Here is a 19,096-nt window from a genome sequence, read left to right on the forward strand (position 1 = left end):
GCAGCGCCCACTCACCTGACTGCGGTGACTTCGCCCGGTGCCATCCTGGTGCCCACTTAATCACTGGCTAGTGATTCAAGAACTTGGTCCCCTCTGCTTTCAGGTTTTCTTCTTCCTTGATCCAGGCTTGGATCCATCGAACTTTTCTTCACTGGTCGCCTGCCAGCAACTTCTTCCTTCCAGGCTCCTGGTCCGGCAACGAGATCCCCGACGTCTTTTCAGACCTATGCAGCTGCAGCCCCTGGGCTAGGTAACTTCGGCACTCCGGTGTCCCAGCATAGCCTCACTATCCAAGGGTCAGGATCCACTGTCGTTTTCTCCCTACCAGGTCGGGTTCGCCCGTGAACACTAACTTTGTGAATTCTAGCTTCCATAGACTTTGTCCCGCATCCCGCGTGAGAGTGCACACTCTGCACCCGAGTCCCCTGGGCCTCCTAGTAGTAATCTAACGATTCCCTAGTCCAGTCCTAGCGATTCCAAAGCCTATTAGAACTGTTACTTACCTGCTAGTAATTCGCATTCCACTTTTAAAGTATATGGTTTTTCGTGCCCCTCGGGCATTTGTGTATAACGTGCTAACTTAAGTATTTTCGTAAGAGTTTTGTTGTGTGCTTAGCTCCCTGTCTCATAAAGAGCCAGGGTAGTCTTGTTATAAATAAATACACTGTTTATTTTCATAACAACTTGTGTGGTGTCCTTTCACTGGGTGTTCAAGGGGTAATGTGATGGTAAAACAGCTGGCTTAACACGCCCTCTAGAGTCTTAGCCTTAGACTGCTCGTATCCATGCTACTAGGATAGCTGGTCTATAAGGTTGACTTACAACCAATCATCAATAAGGGTTGTTTGGACTGATATATAGTGATCACTAGAATAGTGAGCACTGCACATCAGGCCAACTTCTCACAGTCCACTTGACCTGAACTTGGGTTTCTAGTGTTTCTATTAGAAGAGCATAAGACAGAATAGGAAAAAGGAAAGCAAAAAAACTGCACCAAGGGTGCAGTAATTGAAGCTGGTCATATTTCAGCCTTACAGCCATGCAGGAAAACAGTCTAAACCAAGACAGTATTGACTAATCAACAGGATCATTAAGCACGGTGTACATTAAAAGGAATAGATCAGAAAATTACATGTACATTGTAAAACCTGCTTAGATTCCATATGCTAAAGCCAAACTATATATTGCAGATAATCCTGATCGTAGTTGCCAGATTAATAATAACGGTATTGTGCAAGCTTGTAATATTTCATGATTGTGTTTGAAAAATTACATATAATGACTTGGGGCCAGTCTCTTACACCCTTATATGTAGGACTTTGAACCTATCTTCCCCTTGGAGTCCTTTGACAGAGCACGTCCTCCCCTGCAGGTCCATACCATTACGATGATTTAATGTTTTGTTAGATATCTCGTGGAATAATCTGGTTAGTAATTCTGGAAGTCCATAGTATTCTCTTTCTGTTCTCTTTGTTTCCATAACGTAAACTCTACTTCATTTATAAAGTTGGTCAAGGCTGAATCAGTTACAGAGTCTCTGGTTTCTTAAATGTGCATAATGTTTCAACAAGATGGTCCAAGGTAGCTAACGATTTTTTATATATATTTAATTTACGTTGATCACAATTATGATAAAAAATGTGTCTGTCCTTAAGTTCACTGCATGTGTGGCTGTAGATACACATGCTTTGCCCACTCCTACCACTTAGTTTTGGGCTCTGATGTTTGCAAGTTGTTTTTCATCTAAGAAGTTTTTCTTGTCACAAGATGTGCTGTAACTCCACCCCTAGTGGATAATGCACATGGACACTGACTCCATCTTTGTTTTGGTTGCCACCATTAGGTTTAGACGTGCACAGAGAGGGCTCAGAACTTGTTTTTATTTTTTTGTGTTTTCTCACATTTCTTCTGCCCCTTGAGGTTGCATCTCAACACCGATACTTCAGGAAACCATTTTGTGCCCCGGTGACTCGGTTGCATTACTATACTTTATTTTTTCAAAGGACCAGTGACCAACGCTCAATGCAAGCGATGCTGGGGGCCTCCACACACCATTTGGGCACCTCTTGTCCTCCCTTGACTATCGCCACTGGAGAATGCCGAATGGAGGAGGGTGACACAATTCCACCATTGCCCCCAGTGCACCTCAAAATATCCATGGTCAGACTACCATAATGTATGTAACTTGTGCCTTTCACCTGATCCTGACTACACCTCCTGTGAGTCCTGCTACACCTCTTGTTCAAAGAAGACCTTAAGGCACCCAAGAAAGAGGCACTGCACACATCACAAAATGTACCAACAGGCATCCTCCGAAACTCTATATTTTCGGGAAGGAATATCCCTTTGGTGCTGTAGAAAGGAAGGTTACAGGCCCATCCAGAATCCTAGCTGCCCAGGCAAATCCTAGTCTCTGGAGACGGTACCCTTGAATGCGTCAGAGCATGAGGGAGAGGAGGATGCAGAGCCAATGCCAAAGACCGGTAGCCTTCGAACTAACATGATGTCCAGGATCATGGGTACCATATATATGTGTGTGTGTGTGTATATATATATATACTTTGTGGAATATATATATATACATATATTTCCAACCGTCTTTTCCAAGAAGAACGGAAACTCACTCACAGGCACTTTCACAATGGTTTTCTTTTATTTTCAAATATCACGAGTCCTCGCTTCAACCAACGCGTTTCAGTGTCATCCGTGATCAAGGTGTCGGATGACACTGAAACGCGTTGGTTGAAGCGATGTCTCGTGATATTTGAAAATAAAATAAAAACATTGTGAAAGTGCCGGTGAGTGCATTTCCGTTCTTCTTGGAAAAGAGGGTTGGAAGGATATTGTACGCTTGGCTCCGCCGTGGAAATCGCACCGCACAGGAAGCGCCAAAGCTCCTCCTTCATTTCTTTGCACCCTTTCCAATGCAGCTGTTGGACCATAACTAAAAGTTCTTTTGGGGTCCCAAATTTCCCTATCTCCGGTCTAAATTGGGTTTGCTCAGTTGGCAAAAAGCTACTAGTCTGGGCCCAATATTCTAAAGCTTTAAGTACCAAGTGAGAATATATTTTAGCTAAAGAATCCAGCAAATAAATTAATCAGTAGCAGATGGATATTCTACTTTGTGCTTAAACATTTGTTTAATAAAGAAATCCCTCCAAGAGGAGGGAAGTTCTCCATTTGTTTTAATATTTTAGTAATAAAGAATCAATTTTAATAACACAATTCTGAACACCTTCAGGGTCTGGAGCTCTGCTCTTGCTTATAGTTTTAATGGACTCCAGGGTTTTTCCAAACGAAACCTTTACAATCTTATGGTATGTAATAAAGACTCCCTGTTCTCTTATTTTCCACCAACTAAATTTCTGTTTGATAATCTTGCCATTGCTGTTCACTAATTTCCACTGTACTTTTTAAATCCATCATTAAGATGACTGGAAACGAATTCTGAAAGCCAATATGATTTTTCTCTTTAACCACTGCTTATATGGGTTCCCATGTCTGTAGAAATCGCTTTTTTCTTTGCATTTTAATTTGGTTCTGTATTTATGTTGTACATTTTTGTAAGTTAATAACAGTGTAGACTCAAGTGCACAAACGAATTTTCTAAGATACTTCCTAAGAAAATACTTGTCTGTTCTTCAGTCTTTAGTGGACTATCCTTTCTCTTAAGTCGGGTCTAGTAATGGGACATGTTATTTTTACTAGATTCAAGTAATTAACTTTTCATTATCTTTAATCGTCTTGTATTCATTATTAGATAGCACTTTTTTTCATTTGTTCCTGAAACTCTATCCAATTGGATACAGATTCACAAATATTTTATACCTTTTCCTAGTCTTAATTTGGGGGTATTCACCATCTTCCCATCCAAATAACTGGAGCCAGAAACATTTCTGGGGGAAGGTGGTGTCTGTCTACCCACTCAGACTCAAAATTCAATAACCCAATCTAAATTAAGTGCTCATTGACCCTAAGATAACAAAAGAGTAAGTTATGCATACTTATAATGCATTGTTGTCAAGACAGGTTATCATTTTAGCAACAGCCGTTAAGCTATTTTACCACCATGGTTTCATCTAGTCTTGTGTTATTTTATCCTATCACCTTTTTCTTTTTTTTTTTTACTACTAAGCAGTCTGTTATTAATTAGCTTTGCTTTGAAATAACCCATATTATACTTAATAACTCAATTTTCGGCTCTAATTTTATGTAGCGCTTGTTCGGTAATATTCAAGTCATTAATAAAATCAACATTAGGCTTGAGGTGAACATTAATATTGAACAGATGTGTTGCCACACATTTAATTAGGGCACTCTAAAGGGTTAAACCGTTCCAAGCCTAAAGTTTACATTCAGGATTTTGCATGCCATTCCCAGATTTACCAATATAGCGAGGCCATTCGGGGGGTTAAGTCATAAGGAAAGGAATGGCTTTTTTTATCAAACACTTGGAAGTTGTAATTGACCTGTAAGTTGCGTTTCATGTAGCTTAATAATTGTTACTCTATCTAGTAAGGTTAATTGTGGTTCTATTTTCAACCAACTCTTAATGCTACATATGTTCCAGGAGTCAATAGGCTGCAGCACTGATGTGACAATTCTTTAGGAATATTGAGATTAATTAAATTGTTTTACTACTCGGACTTGTGAAATGTGCTTGTTCGTTATACATCACAATACTCATTTTACTGTTTACCAACTTTGATAACATGGCTATGAAGTATTCATCTTTATGTAGTATTTCGGCAGGTTCTGCTTTATTAGTTATTTCTTCCTGTATCAGGTTTAACTTGTATGTTTGGTAAGAAAGTGGTTAGTTTTAGTCCAGTCCGGTTTAAGTGCTTCTCTGCTTCCAGGGTCAATTGCAAAATAATTGCAGAGAAAAATATTAACTTCAGATTTGTTTCTGCTCCCGGATTGTGTCTACAAATCCTATCGATATGATAAACAGTAGTGACATTTAAGGAAGGGCTTGGAAAAAAATACAAATAGTGTGTTGCTGTGGTTCCTATTTAGCTTGTCAGCTGGGTTATCCTTAACTGCAGATAGCCCGAACTGTAGGGCTGTAGTTTGTTTCTGTTACAAGTAAATCAATCTGCAATTCTGGGTAAGGAGTTCTCTAAGGATAACGAACCAGATGGATCAGATAGCACCAAATGGGCCCAGGGAAACATTTCCAAGACCCTGATCTCGAGGATACAATACCTTATAATGCAGAGGCCCCAGAGTCTTCAAAAAATGTTAGCAACACAAAAACAAAGCCTATGCGTACAATGCCTGAGGAGAGTTAACTCCTCTGACCTATATACCTCATGACAAAGGTATTTAGACTCTAGGTCGAAAAATTAAGCTTTCATGTGGAAACCACAGCAGTTGAAAAGCTTAATAATAGTGGTTCCCGGGGTTCCAAGGCACAATTACCCAGTAAGGGCAAATAAGCCAACACTGACTCGACTTTGAAAGACGATCGAAAACAAAAGGTGGCAAAGGAGAAGTATGCTCCTCTACCACTGACAAAAGTCAGCAGCAAATGTCGAACAATAACCAGAAAGAGCCTGTGTCAAAAAATAAAAATGGTGGCTTGAAGCCAACATTTCTGCACTTACTAAATATTGCAACATTTTGAAACTGATTCACCCTAGGAAGAGGTAGATTCTTACCCATCAAGGCCTTCACTGCTGCTGATTTTTTTTGTGTACCCCATATCAGTCAAAAACGCTGCAAAGGCTTAAGGGTTGCAGCTAGATTAAGAAGAAGTAAAGTCCTGCTTTTGTTTGGACTTATTTATTTTTTACTCATGGTGCTAAACACGCTACAATGAAGAAAAAAATCCATTCCTTTCAAGCCTCCCAAGTGGGCTTCAGCAGGGGAAGCAGGTCTTTAAAAATTCTGCTCTATCAAAGCCTGTGAAATACAAAAAACACATTAATCACAAAACACTATACATAAGAACCAGAGCTTGTGTGACTTGGCCTGCAGCTCCGAACCCCCCTGCAAAGAAAATAACTGCTCCTAAAAGGATCAGCAACCTCCAGACTTGTTGAGGACTGATCCCTAACTTCAATAAAGAGTCTAGGCTTCCGAGTACAGAGGCCCTGTCCACAAAAGACGATTCAGACCCTGCAAAACCAAGAAACCCTGCTCCAGGACTTAACCTCTACACCCGTCGTCCACGACCCGCGTCTAAAGAGTCCACTTACCTGGCTGTAGGTTCCCCTCGTCTGGCTTCCTGACAGACGCTGCAGCCCAAGACCGATTTTGAAGCTCTCCATAGAAAAGCCTTGGGCTCCCAACGCTGCATAAGCATTCTACACCCGACCGCCCTTGTGCAGCTGGTAGTGCAGTTTTGGTGCTGCCTTGGGTCCCCCTTTGCCCTCACCTAAAACCCTTGAGATCTTAGTCCTAGCCCAATTGGCCTGCCCGTGAATAGACTCCAACTGATGTGCCCAGAGTCCCGATTAACTAACATTAGCACCCCTGCACTCTGCAACCTTCCGCCCTAATGCCACTGGGGGTGCACTTTGAGTGCAGAATTGAACCTTGGGGAACCTTGGTACTACCCCAAAAAGGACCACACCGACATGCTTTTTACTTACCTTCAATTGCTAACTTAATTTCCCCCATAGGATTGCATGGTGTGGCTTTTCTCTGAAAAGTTCCTCATTGTTGACTTTACTTTGTACTGCAACAAGAAACTTAGTTTCTACAAATTAGTTGTCCTGCTTACTAATGAACTGCAGTGCCTAAACTGTGTTATTAGTTTGTTTTGCACTAAGTTCGAAAAGTAACTGTAAAGTAACTAGAAAGTATTCTGAAATAATTACAAGTATTCTAAAGAGTTTACAACCCATCTTCTCTACTGCAAAGTAACTTGTATGCTTCTACTAAACCAGAACTCACCTTATTTTGAAAAGTATTATTGTGTTGAAAGAATCACTTACCTGCTAATAATTGAATCTTAGTTCTAGTAATAAAAATAACAAAGTAACAACTTTTTATACAAACAATTGGTCTGGATTCAGTCTTTGAGTGTGTGGCATTATTTATTTCCTAAGTGTGTACAACAAATGCTCAAAACTATCCTCTGATAATCCTGACTACTAAACCACACTACCACAATAGAGAGTACGCTATTATCTAATGTAGTCTCTGCTATACCTCTTGGGATCCAGTAGACTGTGTACACACTGTACCTTACTTTGGTATAGTATATACAGACCCAGCTCAATACAGGGACATATTGGTCTCTTTCCAGGAATTACATGGCAAGACTCTGCTCCACAATGGGCAATTTGTACTGCATATGAGTATTGATAACCATTAAAATGTTCTGGAATGTAATGGGTGATGAGCCTACAATGCACTCTGTTGTTCAAATGATTCATGCGGTAGGGGACTGGGGCAACTACTTAACTAGCAACATAGGTCAATCTTGAAACATACTGGCTCACCACTAGCCCCAGGTAGAGGGAAGTCTGATCAGGACTTAGCCTGTAAGTTTACCAATAAGTACTTGCTAAAGATATTACACTATCCCCACACAGTCTTGTGCATTGCTGTCTTCAAACTCATACAATTTTTTATATTTTTAATAGGGCTTATTTAACACCCAGTAAGATCTAATTCCAACATTTAAAAAAAGGTAGAATGGTAACTAGATTCCTGGACCTTGCCCTACTATTGGCAAAGAGATATATCTCCATGAAGGCAACTTTCTAGACCTCTCCCATTGAGTAAATGGAGAAGAGCCATGACCCGATGGGCTGAGGCAGTCATGCTCTGTGGCGAGAGAAGAAAGGGGCTGAGAAAAACCCTACTTGCAACAACATTGAATTCATTTCTCTTACCCTGCACTGCTGAGTGCAAGTACGATAAACCTCCTTGATTTGATGAATAAATGTTGTCATCTTGGTAAATAGGAGGCTGTCCCACTGATTTAGCTACCTTCATTCTTTTTCTTAATGTAAATACTGAATATTATTTCAGCAGCATATTACAATATGGCCCCAGATGTTTCCCATTGCAAAGTGGTTGTCTTGTTGTCCACAATTTGATTATTTTCTGCTGTACTTTGCAGTCTTGTCTGCCATTGAATTGACTAGTCTTTGTCCGCTCAGATTATATTTCTGGCCTTCTTGGGAATTTGGGTGTGAGGGGTGCAAGGTGAGGGAAGTACTTAGGAAGGATTGACGTCCAGAACATTTTATAAGCTACTGTATTGTTACTCTACTCTGATTAAGCTACTATGACAATAGAACAGTATTAACTGAGTATAGTTTTATGTGATGGTAGAATTTGTTGGAACAAGTACTTCGTAACTGTAATGCCTGAGTGTATGTATGTAATGAATAACCACAATAAATTTGTGTTAAGTAATAGAAATAAAGGTACAAGAGGCAACACGTACCTCTGCTGCAACAGGCAGTTTAAGAACTCATCAGTCTTCTTACTGCCAGTCTGGTACGGCTAGTTTTTCTCGCCAAGGAGGCCAAAAACGCTCAAACAATCAAGGGCGAGATACCCACAGAAAACAGTGAGATCTGCCGGGCGCCAACCTTATTTCCTTCCCTCCCTGTGGGCGTGAAAATATCTGGCTTTCTACTCCAGTGGCAACAGATTACATCCGATCAATGGGTGCTAGACCTCGTTCAACATGGACACACCCTAGAGTTTGTCACCAAACCACCAACTACTCTGCCCAGGGGACCCCCTCCCCCTCGTCTTCACTTATTGTTTAAGGAAGCTCAATCAATGCTCCTCAAGAACGCCATAGAAAAGGTTCCAGTTCATCAGAGGCGGATAGACTTCTATTCCCGTTCTTTCCTCATAAAGAAGAAATCAGGGGAATGGCGACCGATTTTGGACCTGCGCAACCTCAACAAATATCTCAAGAAGCAGGGTTTTCGCCTGGTTACTCTTTCAGAAATTCTAAGCTGCCTGATCGAAGGAGATTTTATGGCTTTTTTGGACATGGAAGACGCATACTTTCACATCCCAATTCACCCAAAACATCGAAAGTATCTCCGTTTCTCTGTGGCTGGCGCCCATTATCAGTTCAAAATGCTCCTATTTGGTCTCAAATTGGCTCCAATGATTTTTACGTAGTGCCTGGCTCCGGTAGCAGCAGCATTGCGCTCTTCAGGGATCCAGGTGTTCCCGTACTTGGACGATTGGCTAATCAAAGGTCCATCAAAGTGCAAAGTACAGAAAGACATAGCAACGTGTCGCAATCTCTTTGCATCCCTAGGTCTCACTGTGAACGAAGGCAAATCCCAATTGTTTCCAAGAAGAATATTGCCTTTCCTGGAACCACGTCTGGATACAATACAATGCAAAGCATACTTGTCTCAAGAAAGGCAACTCCGTCTACAGAAATTTGCCATGCAAGTGTCAAAAAGAAAGTCACTTTCGGTTCGCCTGTTAGCTTCACTGCTAGGAATGTGCTCTTCACCCATAAATCTCATTCCACTAGCACGTCTGAAGATGCGGCCTTTGCAGGAGGAGCTACATCTTCAGTGGGAACAAGCGACGGGTTCCTTCGACGACATCGTCAAGGTAACCCCGCGCATGGTAGATACTCTTCAATGGTGGGCGCAGCTACGCAATCTGATGCAGGGACTCACATTCTTACAAACTCCTCCGGATTTCGTTCTGACGACAGATGCGTCCATGGAGGGCTGGGGAGGTCATCTCCAAGACTTACAAGTGCAGGGCAAATGGTCGCAGAAGTACAAACAATGCCACATCAACAGCCTGGAGTTGAGAGCCATTTTTCCTTCCTTACATGCGTTCCTTCCCAGAGTCGCAGGGTCTTCAGTCCTGGTCCGCACGGACAATACCACCAGCATGTTTTATGTAAACAAGCAGGGAGGAACAAGATCAGCTACGCTTTCAAAGATAGCTCAGGAGTTATGGCAATGGCTGACACTTCACAACATAACTCTCAAAGCGGAGCATGTCAGAGGCCTCCACAATACTCTAGCAGACAAGTTCAGCAGAATGTTCTCAAAGCCAGTCACCGCAGTGACATTAACAGCAGATGCACAAATCACAGAGTGGAGTGTGCATATAGGCAAATTGCAAGTCGGAGATCATTTAGGCATAGAGGATGTGATCAAGCTCATAAATGCCGTGGCGCTTTAGACTGTGTTTGTCATGCTGAAAACATTCCAGAGGCATTTACATAGGAAAGTAGTCAAACGACAAGACAATGCCACAGCAGCAGTGTATCTGTATTGCATCGATAAATTTTCCTTCATTGAAAAATACCGGAAAGTTGTTTTTTCCAAACTATCTTTCAATATTAGTTCCTAGAGGTGCAGAAGAAATCCACCTGTATGTGGAATAATAATGTTGTTTTAACATAACAAATGTGGACTCCCTTTAAGTTGTTAAGCTGGATTAATTTAGTAAAAATGATTTATTGTTATGTGACACAATTTCTTTCTCTTGAGGTTCTGTTTTAAAGTCCTTTAGCACTATCAGTTCCCTCATGTGGATTGACAGGAGTTGTCTTGATTATTAAATTAATAGCAATAGACATGTCAGATAATCAGTTTTTGATTGTTGTGTGTATGGTTCTCTAGTTCCTTAAAGGTTTTCCTAAGAAAATGTTCTACTCCCAGGGCATCCTGTGGTTCATATTAAACAAGGATTATGTTGGACTGCAGCATAATGGAATGATATTTATCTTCATGGAAAGAGGAAGCCATTCTAGTAGGGCTGTCTACTAATTCATCTACTGCAGGTATCTGAGTTTGACCACGTGGTCACAGTTTTTAATCCTGTCAGATCCACCCATGCTTTCATGTTTCTGAGGTTGATCAAATAACACTGATGATTTGGTTAACAAACATCTGTTATCAGTTCCATAGAAATATTTTTAGCTGTGAAAGACTGCATTGCAAAATAGACGTATGTTTTATGTTAAATCTCTCCTTCTGTAAGCAGTTATGAAGTTTGATTACAAAGGAGGCGAAAGTGCCCTCACTCATCTTTTTCTGTAGGGATTTACCCTTCTTAAATACAATCTTGTTGCTTTTCAGCAAGCATGTCCCTGTGTGCAAAATCTAAGCCTAGAGAGGAAAGCTACAACCATGTAGCAATGTTTCTCAACCAGTATTATTAGTAGCACATCCACTTAAAAACGTTCTCCCCAATAAACACGCGGTCACGATACACCTTCTCTTGGGAGTCCTATAGCCTCTGAGGTCATAGAAGGCCTTTCAGTCCTCTGGTACATGAAGGGTTATTCATTCCTTTATAGAGTGTGCTGATATCCTCATCTAACTGTAGAAAAGTATTCAGTTAAGCATGTCACTCTGTGGAAGACCCAGTGCTGTCAAATGGTACATCTGCTCACTAACCTTATCTTAGTAGGTTAACAGTATTCTTGTGTGAGGGACAGATTGTAACTTAGCGGTGACAATGTATTTGTCTTGCTGTGCAGCATGTGGTTCTGAACAGCTGTAGAAAAGCATTTAGTTTGAAAAAAATAGTTCAGAAATGTTTATTTTGAAATTATGACAAATTGGCTCAGGCAAACAAAGCACTGAAGTAAAATGTACGATATATTTAAGCTCGTGCTAAAATGGGTTAACATTTTCTGTTGAGATTAAATATAACTTTTTCAAATTGGGTGTTTTCGTACTAAATTAATTAATTGTACACATTTTTCCTTTTAATTTATTTCAAATTAAATGTACTGCAAACTAAAGCTTCCAACCTAGATTCAATTTGTTGGCGGCAGGGCTGGCTTTTGGCATGGGTGAGCCAGGCCCAGGCACAGATCGCCAATCTTCAGAGAGGCATACAGAGCTGTTGCATTAAGGTTATGCAAACAAGCGCCCCCTCACAAAAAGATCTCCCTTCTGCCTCATTTTATTCAGCAGCAGCAGTAAGGGCACCAAATGTGTTTGTGCCCAGTGTTTTAATAAAGCAAGGGCTGACTCTGGTTGGCCGAAGTATCTGCATATAGAATTTCTTTTAACCCCTTCCGCGCTCATGACGAGCTCAGCTCGTCATGAGTGGCGCCGCTCGCACGCTCATGACGAGCTCAGCTCGTCATGTAACATGGTATTTTAAAAAAGTCAGCGCACAGCGGGAAAACCGCTAGCGCTGATGCGGTTAATTTGTCTCTTAATTTGTCTCTATACTTTTCCGGTCAAATTAATGAAACTTTAGGCATATGGCTTGTTGTGTTAGTGATGAAGCATCCTCTTGTACCTTAATTTAGTTGAGAAATTGTCCCTTTCCAAAGTTATTGAGAGATATCACACTATAGTGTTTATTGTGAAGGGCTTTCCTTTGTTTGAGGCATATGTGGCTTTTGCTACACATACTGTGCATACTCCTTCCATCTAGTGTTGGGTCCGGATGTATCCAAGTTGTTTTTCTTCAAAAAAGTATTTCGAGCCGCGAGATACTGTGACTGTGCCTCTTGTTGATAATGCACATTGTCATCAACTCCATTGTTAGAGCGTTTTCTTCCTGCGTCTGGTTTGGATGTGTGCTCCGATTCAATAACATCATGGTGCTCTGTTCGGCCTGGCTAGGTTAGTTCTCTCTTTTCGATATTGTTTCGATCGCGTTCCTCTTTTTCTTCATCCGGGTCGACAACTCCAGCTTTGACCGGGCAACTCTCAGTCGGTCTAAACCCCACATTGATCTTCAACCTTCGGAGCCTTCTTTCCTCTCCAGACCGCATCTCACCCACCATGCCTCCACGGTAAAGGAATAGACACCATTCTGCTACTGCCCTCGCTGTTATGCGAAACACCCTCTCACCTATCCCCATCAGGTCTGGAATTTGTGTCTGTCTCCTGAACGTAATGAGGTTGCCTGAAGCGCCTGCCGCTTCTTCCGCTCTAAAAAAATCCTCTGTGGCCGTTGAACCCGATGTCTAGGAGCGGAGACGACACCCCAGACCTCTTCGGCCCGAAGACATCAAGGGGGAACAACCACCCACAACTGTTGTCAGCAGATGAGGATGTGTTCTTCCCCCATGAAAGCTCTGGCTCTGATCTGGAATTCAGGTTCTCTACATTAATCACCTGGAGCTACCAGCTGTTCACCTTGAAATATTTCCTTCCCCACTTAACTGGCAAGGTAATCCTCATCAAAACGGGCAAAATGACAGCTATGTATTATCTTCCGAAGCTAGTCCGCGCCTGATCTCCCAAGCTCTATCACCTAGCCCGGAGCATTCGGCTGTGGGCTCGCCTCCACAAGATTCATCTCCTAGCTGAATGCCTTCCAGGAGTGGCCAACAACTTTACCGACCTTCTCAGCAGGATGTGGCAACAGGTCCACGAGTGGGAACCCCACCCACAAGTCATCCTGCAGTACTTCTGTCATTTGGGGACTCCCAAAGATAGACCTCCTCGCCACGGCATAAAATGCCAAATGCCTACGTTTCACCTCCACATTCCTACAGTCCAGGGACAGTGCACTATGGATGGATGAGTTGGTCAGGGATATTTGCCTATGCTTTTGCTCTTCTCCCACTACTTCTGTTGTGGTTTGGATGCTTCAGCAGACGTTTCTCACCCTCATTCTGGTGGCTCTCACCTGGGCCTGCCAACCCTTGCACACCACTCTGCTCAAACTCTTGGTGGTTCTGCACGAGAGGCTCCCCAACAGACTGGACCTTGTTCTGCAGAAACATGGATAAATCATGCACCCAGATCCCAGGTCTCTCAATCTTGCAATCTGGCTCCTGAAGTCCTAGAATGTGGGTACCTTAGTCTTCTACCAGAATGCATGAGCATTCTAAAAGAAGTATGCAGACCTACTAGTTGTGCAACTTATGCTGGCAAATGGAAGAAGTTTGTCTACTACTGTCATTCAAAAAAGATTGACCCTTTAACAGCCAAAGTGCAGGATATATTCTACTACCTACTTCACTTGCAGACCTGTGGTTTAGCTTTCACTTCCGTATGACTACAACTAGCTGCTGTAGCCGCCTATCCTCAGAACAGGCAACACATCTCCCTCTTATTCCAGCTATTAAAAGTTTTTATGGAGGGTCATTCTTCCCCTGATCCCACCAGCCCCGGAATGGAACCTAAATATTGTACTGACCAGACTCAAGGTTCATGTTTGAACCCCTCCACTCCTGCCACCTCCAGTTTCTCTCCTGGAAGGTAGCACTTCTGTTTGCCATCACTTTACTGAGGCTTGTCAGTGAGCTTCAGGCACTAACCTTAGAGGAACCTTTCCTCCAAATACACAGGGATAGGGTTGTCCTCCGCACCAACTCCAAGTTCCATCCTAAGCAGGTCTCCTGGTTCCAACTTAATCCATTGAGCTGCCTATTTTTCTCGCAACCTGACACAGTTGCAGAACAGGCTCTCTATACTTTGGATATTATGTGAGCCCTCATGTACTGCATTGACAGGTCTAAACCGTTTAGGAAAGCACAACAGCTCTTTGTTACCTTCTCATAATCCCACATCTAAATTAGGCTTTGCAAGATGGATCATTAGGTGCATCTAGACATGTTATGCTAAAGTTAAAAGGACCTTCCCAGTCCTCATAGAGCCTCTGTGGTCTTACTTGTTAACATTCCTATAGCTGACATCTATAGAGCAGATCCCTGTACACACCATATACTGTTACAAAACATTATTGTGTGGATGTGCTGGCCCACTAACAAGCCAAGGTTGGCCAAGCAGAACTCTTTACACATTTTTAATCTACTGCAAATCCCACAGGCTATCCACCGCTTCTAGGAGGACTGCTTTATAGTCTTTGCACAGCATGTGTAACTACAGCCACACATGCCTCGAACAGAAAATGTTACTTACCCAGTAAGCATCTGTTTGTGGCTTGTGGTGCTGTAGATTCACATGCGCTTACCATCCTCCATGGATGCCTATGGCATTTGCAGTGATCTTTTTATCTCACTTTCATCTTTCTTTGCATGGACATCTCTATATGCATCACTTTAGTCCACTTTCTATCCTCACCTGCCATGCGGGTAAAGTAGTCTAACAATTGAGTCGATGACCATGTTCATTACCAGCAAGAGGAGTCATCACAGTATCTTGTGGCTTGAAAGACTTTTCGAAGAAAAACAATGTGCACACACTAGATGGCAGGAGTACGCACAGCATGTGAATTTACAGCACTACATGCCACGTAATGATCCTTACTGGGTAAGTAACATTTTCTTTGTCGAATATTCCCATCAGATAAAGGTAACAAATGACTAGGGGGTGTTAAAATTCTTTTAGATATTGACAGAATTGTTTAGTGATAATGCACCAAAATGAGGATTCCTTATGTAAAAGTTTTACTGAGGGTCATTCCCTATGTAGTGATGTTAATGGGGTGTGGAGTATCCCAGTGTGGTAATATTAATGAAGAGGGATCCCACTGTGGTAATGTAATAAAAGGATTGCTCATGTGTGGTATTGCCAGTGAAGGAGTTTCAACATGTAGTAATGTTAATAAAGAAATATCCCTGTATAGTACTCTAATCACAAGGGTGCCCTTGTGTAATAATGTTAATTAGAACATTGGAATGTTGAAGACAATGGAGCAGCAGCAGCCTATCTGAACTGGTATAGGCCCGCTGCTATCAACATTTCAGTGTTCTAATACTCAACCTTTGCCTTTCTCTAGCCCCTGCCTCTCGAAAATATATCAAGTAAGCAGAGGACAAAAAGGCAGAGGTCCTGCAGGAGGGGACACGTAGCCTTCACCCCACCCCCCACCCCTCTGTAGCTCAGTGGTACTAGGGCTTCAGATGGAGGGAAAAGTGAATGCTGCTCAGCTCCTGGGTTTCCCTGGCTTGGTTGAACTACAGTTCAGTCAAGCCGAGGAGAACCTAGGGCTGACTACATCCCTTTCAAAAGCTAACCACTATGGCCCTGCACATGGCTGTTAGTTGTAGAACATTCAAAGCAACAGTTGTTAAAGGCTTCAGAGCCGGGGGGATTTCAACCCCCTTGGGCTCCGTGAGGTCTTTTTTTACTAATTAGAACATTCTGCTCTTATGGTGCGGAATGTTCTAATAGCTTTATAGTCTGCCGTAGCTGTGCTATACCATCCATTAAAGGCCCGCTCCCCTGTTAAAGGTCCTCTCCAAATGCTGGAGCGGGCCATTAATGCCCAGTATTGCCTGCTACGACGGGCTATAAAGCTATAATATGAAGGCTCGATGTATAGTTGTGTGTGAACAAGAGAGTATCCCACTGTAGTGTTGTTAACGATTTCGGTGCACTGTATGGTGTGGTGTTAATGGGGGAGTATTGAAATATACAGGTGCTGCATATCTTTGTGCAGTGCTAAGTTACTGAGTGGGTATCTCAGTATAGCTTTCTGGTAACAAATACTTTTCCTCAAAGTGATGTAAATGAAAGATTACCTTTGTAACAGTGGTGTGCTAATGATGGTGTACCTCAGTTCAATGTTCTGTTCAAGGGAGTTCTTTTAATCCGAGTATCCCTGTGTTGTCAAGGTGCAGTAATGATCCTGCACTGGTTTTTGTTAATGGAAATATACCAGTGAAAGGGTTTAATGAGGAGGTTGTTAGGCAGGGAAAATCATCAAATAAATATTTTAATAGCAGGATATTATTTTCTTTAATGTGGAAACAATGACTTAGCTATAACATGTGTGCTCCGTCTTTAGTGCCAATGTCTAGTGAGCACTCAGATGGACCAGAGAAAGATGATGTCCGGGCCATGTTGAAGAGACGTCAGACCCCAAGTCCAACCCTAAACAGCAAACACTCCAAACGTGCAAAAATCAAAGTCACCATTGTCTCACACGGGGATGGCACAGGGACATCAAATCCAAAAGAAGGTGAGACACTACAGCTTTAAAGTGGACATTTTCATGCTATAAATTGTTGTGTTGATAATCTTCAGTGGAGATGAGACACTGGTGACCACGTGAGCCATGTATTATGCATGCCTAAGTTAGAATCTCCAATTTTGCTATAGAGAACATTTTGACTGGACCGAGGGGTCATGTAATAGAATATGCTCTCTAAGGGGCCGATTATGATGGCGGACGGACCTGAGTCCGTCCGCCACCATAGAGTAGGAGGGAACCTCCGCATGCCCTGCGGAGTTCCCTCCTGTGCAATTAGGATGTGACCGCCACCCTGGCGGTCACATCCTCTATTTTTACCATTGCGGCGGGTGCAGCTTCAAGCTGCATCCGCCGCAATGGTAAAAATGCATACATTGCATTTGTATGCAGAAAACGGCAGGCACCGTGCGGTGCCTGCCGATTTCTGCATACAAATGCAAGGGGGTACCATAGGTACCCCCCATGTGCACCCCCCACCCACCCTTCACCCAGGGGGCCCGCAACGGGCCCCCGCAGTGAAGTTACACATGCTTTTCCACGGCGGAAAACCCGCAGCGGAAAAGCATTTTGCACAGCCCATCCTAATATGGTTGACGGTGTCTGAGAGACACCGTCACCATATTAGAGCTTTTCCGCCGCGGTTGTAAGCCAACCGCGGCGGAAAAGCTGCGGACGGAAACCAGGACCCACCAGCCATCCTAATGTGGCGGTGGGTCTTTGGTGGGTCCGCAGAGGATTTTCCGCATCCTCCGATGGCTTCCGCCGGCCCGGAGGATGCGGAAAATCCTCCATCATAATCGGCCCCTTAATCCCTTCTCACCCAGTTACATAGTGGGTCTGTAGTGTAAGGGTTGAGTTGTAGTAATAATTAACATTATTTACTGTTTTCTAGCAGCTTCTCGTGCTGAAGCATCTCCTGTGTTTCCTTCGGGTACTGCTGTGAAGCCCCTCACGGTCACCATTGGGCAAACCCCCTCCGTGGCTAAGGAACTCACTGGCCTTTTGTCTGCTGCAAAGTAAGTTCCTATCACATATATTTATGCCTTATAAATCCCAACACTGTGCAAAATATAAAGGTGTCTTAGTAAAGAGAACTATACACATTTACCAGATGCTGCTGAAAATATATTTAGTTAATGAGTACCCTACTGCATACCAACTGGGGTTGTCCTGTTATACAGACTTACTGGGAAGGTGTGGGGAATAGACTATCAGAGGTGATGACGTGATGGTAGAGCTCACGCTACAATTAGTGGCCCTGGGCACATGGGGCGACCAGATGCTGGAGAGGTATATGCTGCTACTCTGCAATGTGTCTCTCAAGGTAACAAGAAGTGACATAGCCAGATGCTGGGGTCGCACCGGTTTTCCATAAGATTTCTGGTCTGTGGAGAAATACATAGATAGGTAGCTAGTAGTCTCTGAACCATGAGGCGGTGGACACGGGGGACTCAGCCCGGCTGGATTCTGGCCAACTGGGATGACACCTGGGTGGAAGGGTGTACTTTCGCTGGGGGCAGCAAATAAGTGCCCGTTCACATCACCCAAGAGTGTACTGAGCAACAGACACACCTGGTGTGGCCTTCTCGTATCGACTATTCCTGACACACTGCAGTCTCCTTATGTTATTAGATTTGGAGTTACTTTCCTTTCTGGTTTGTTGGTTGAATGGTGATGTACACCAAAGGTGGACATCTTGACATATTAGGTGGGATTACGTGTGCGGGTAGAGTAACACACTGGGTGGGCAGAACAATTGTGGCGCTATTGCCTAAGGGGCAGTGCATGATTTATTGTTGAAAATTCTAATAAAATGTTTGCCTTAAAAAAAATAAAAAAAATCGTAAGCAAAGAATTTTTTTGTGTGGAAGCAATGGAATGGCATTTTATTTGCACTCTTCCCATTAACTCCTAGAATGAAGTAGTTTGGGTAAAACTTTTGCGTTCAGCAGACAACAAAACATCATGTGCACAAATGTTATAATACTTTTATTCTGGTATCCCAGTTATGTTTTAGAATTCGTTTTGTTGTTGTTTCTCATCGGCACTATAATTTTTAGAAAAACACATTTCCATAGGCTATGGCAATGCAGAACAGTATTAGACAAATAGCTGGTTAAGGAACATCTTGAGCACACTATTACTCTACTCCATGACTTGGCTTTATGGTCCACGCCCAGAAATCTCATCTCACTCCCATGCAGAGGGTAACTTTTATGGGGGCAGTGCTGGACATGAGACGCATTTAGGTCTTTCATACTCCTTAGGA

General features: G+C 42.7%; 1 protein-coding gene across 12 annotated transcripts in view; it reads left to right on the plus strand.

Annotated features, from left to right (window-relative positions):
* Nucleotides 1-19,096, plus strand: part of KANSL3 (KAT8 regulatory NSL complex subunit 3) — a 517,274-nt gene that overhangs the window by 283,338 nt on the left and 214,840 nt on the right. For 6 of the 12 annotated variants that reach the window (XM_078666984.1, XM_078666988.1, XM_078666987.1 and 3 more), the window contains 2 exons: nucleotides 16,642-16,815; nucleotides 17,723-17,843. In XM_078666984.1, the coding sequence (XP_078523110.1) occupies nucleotides 16,642-16,815; nucleotides 17,723-17,843 (295 nt within the window). Of the gene's footprint in view, nucleotides 1-16,641; nucleotides 16,816-17,719; nucleotides 17,844-19,096 lie in introns of all 12 variants that reach the window. The other 6 variants (XM_078666986.1, XM_078666982.1, XM_078666985.1 and 3 more) reach the window with 1 other exon arrangement.

Source organism: Lissotriton helveticus, chromosome 11 (assembly GCF_964261635.1).
Source record: "Lissotriton helveticus chromosome 11, aLisHel1.1, whole genome shotgun sequence".
Taxonomy (NCBI): Eukaryota; Metazoa; Chordata; class Amphibia; order Caudata; family Salamandridae; genus Lissotriton; species Lissotriton helveticus.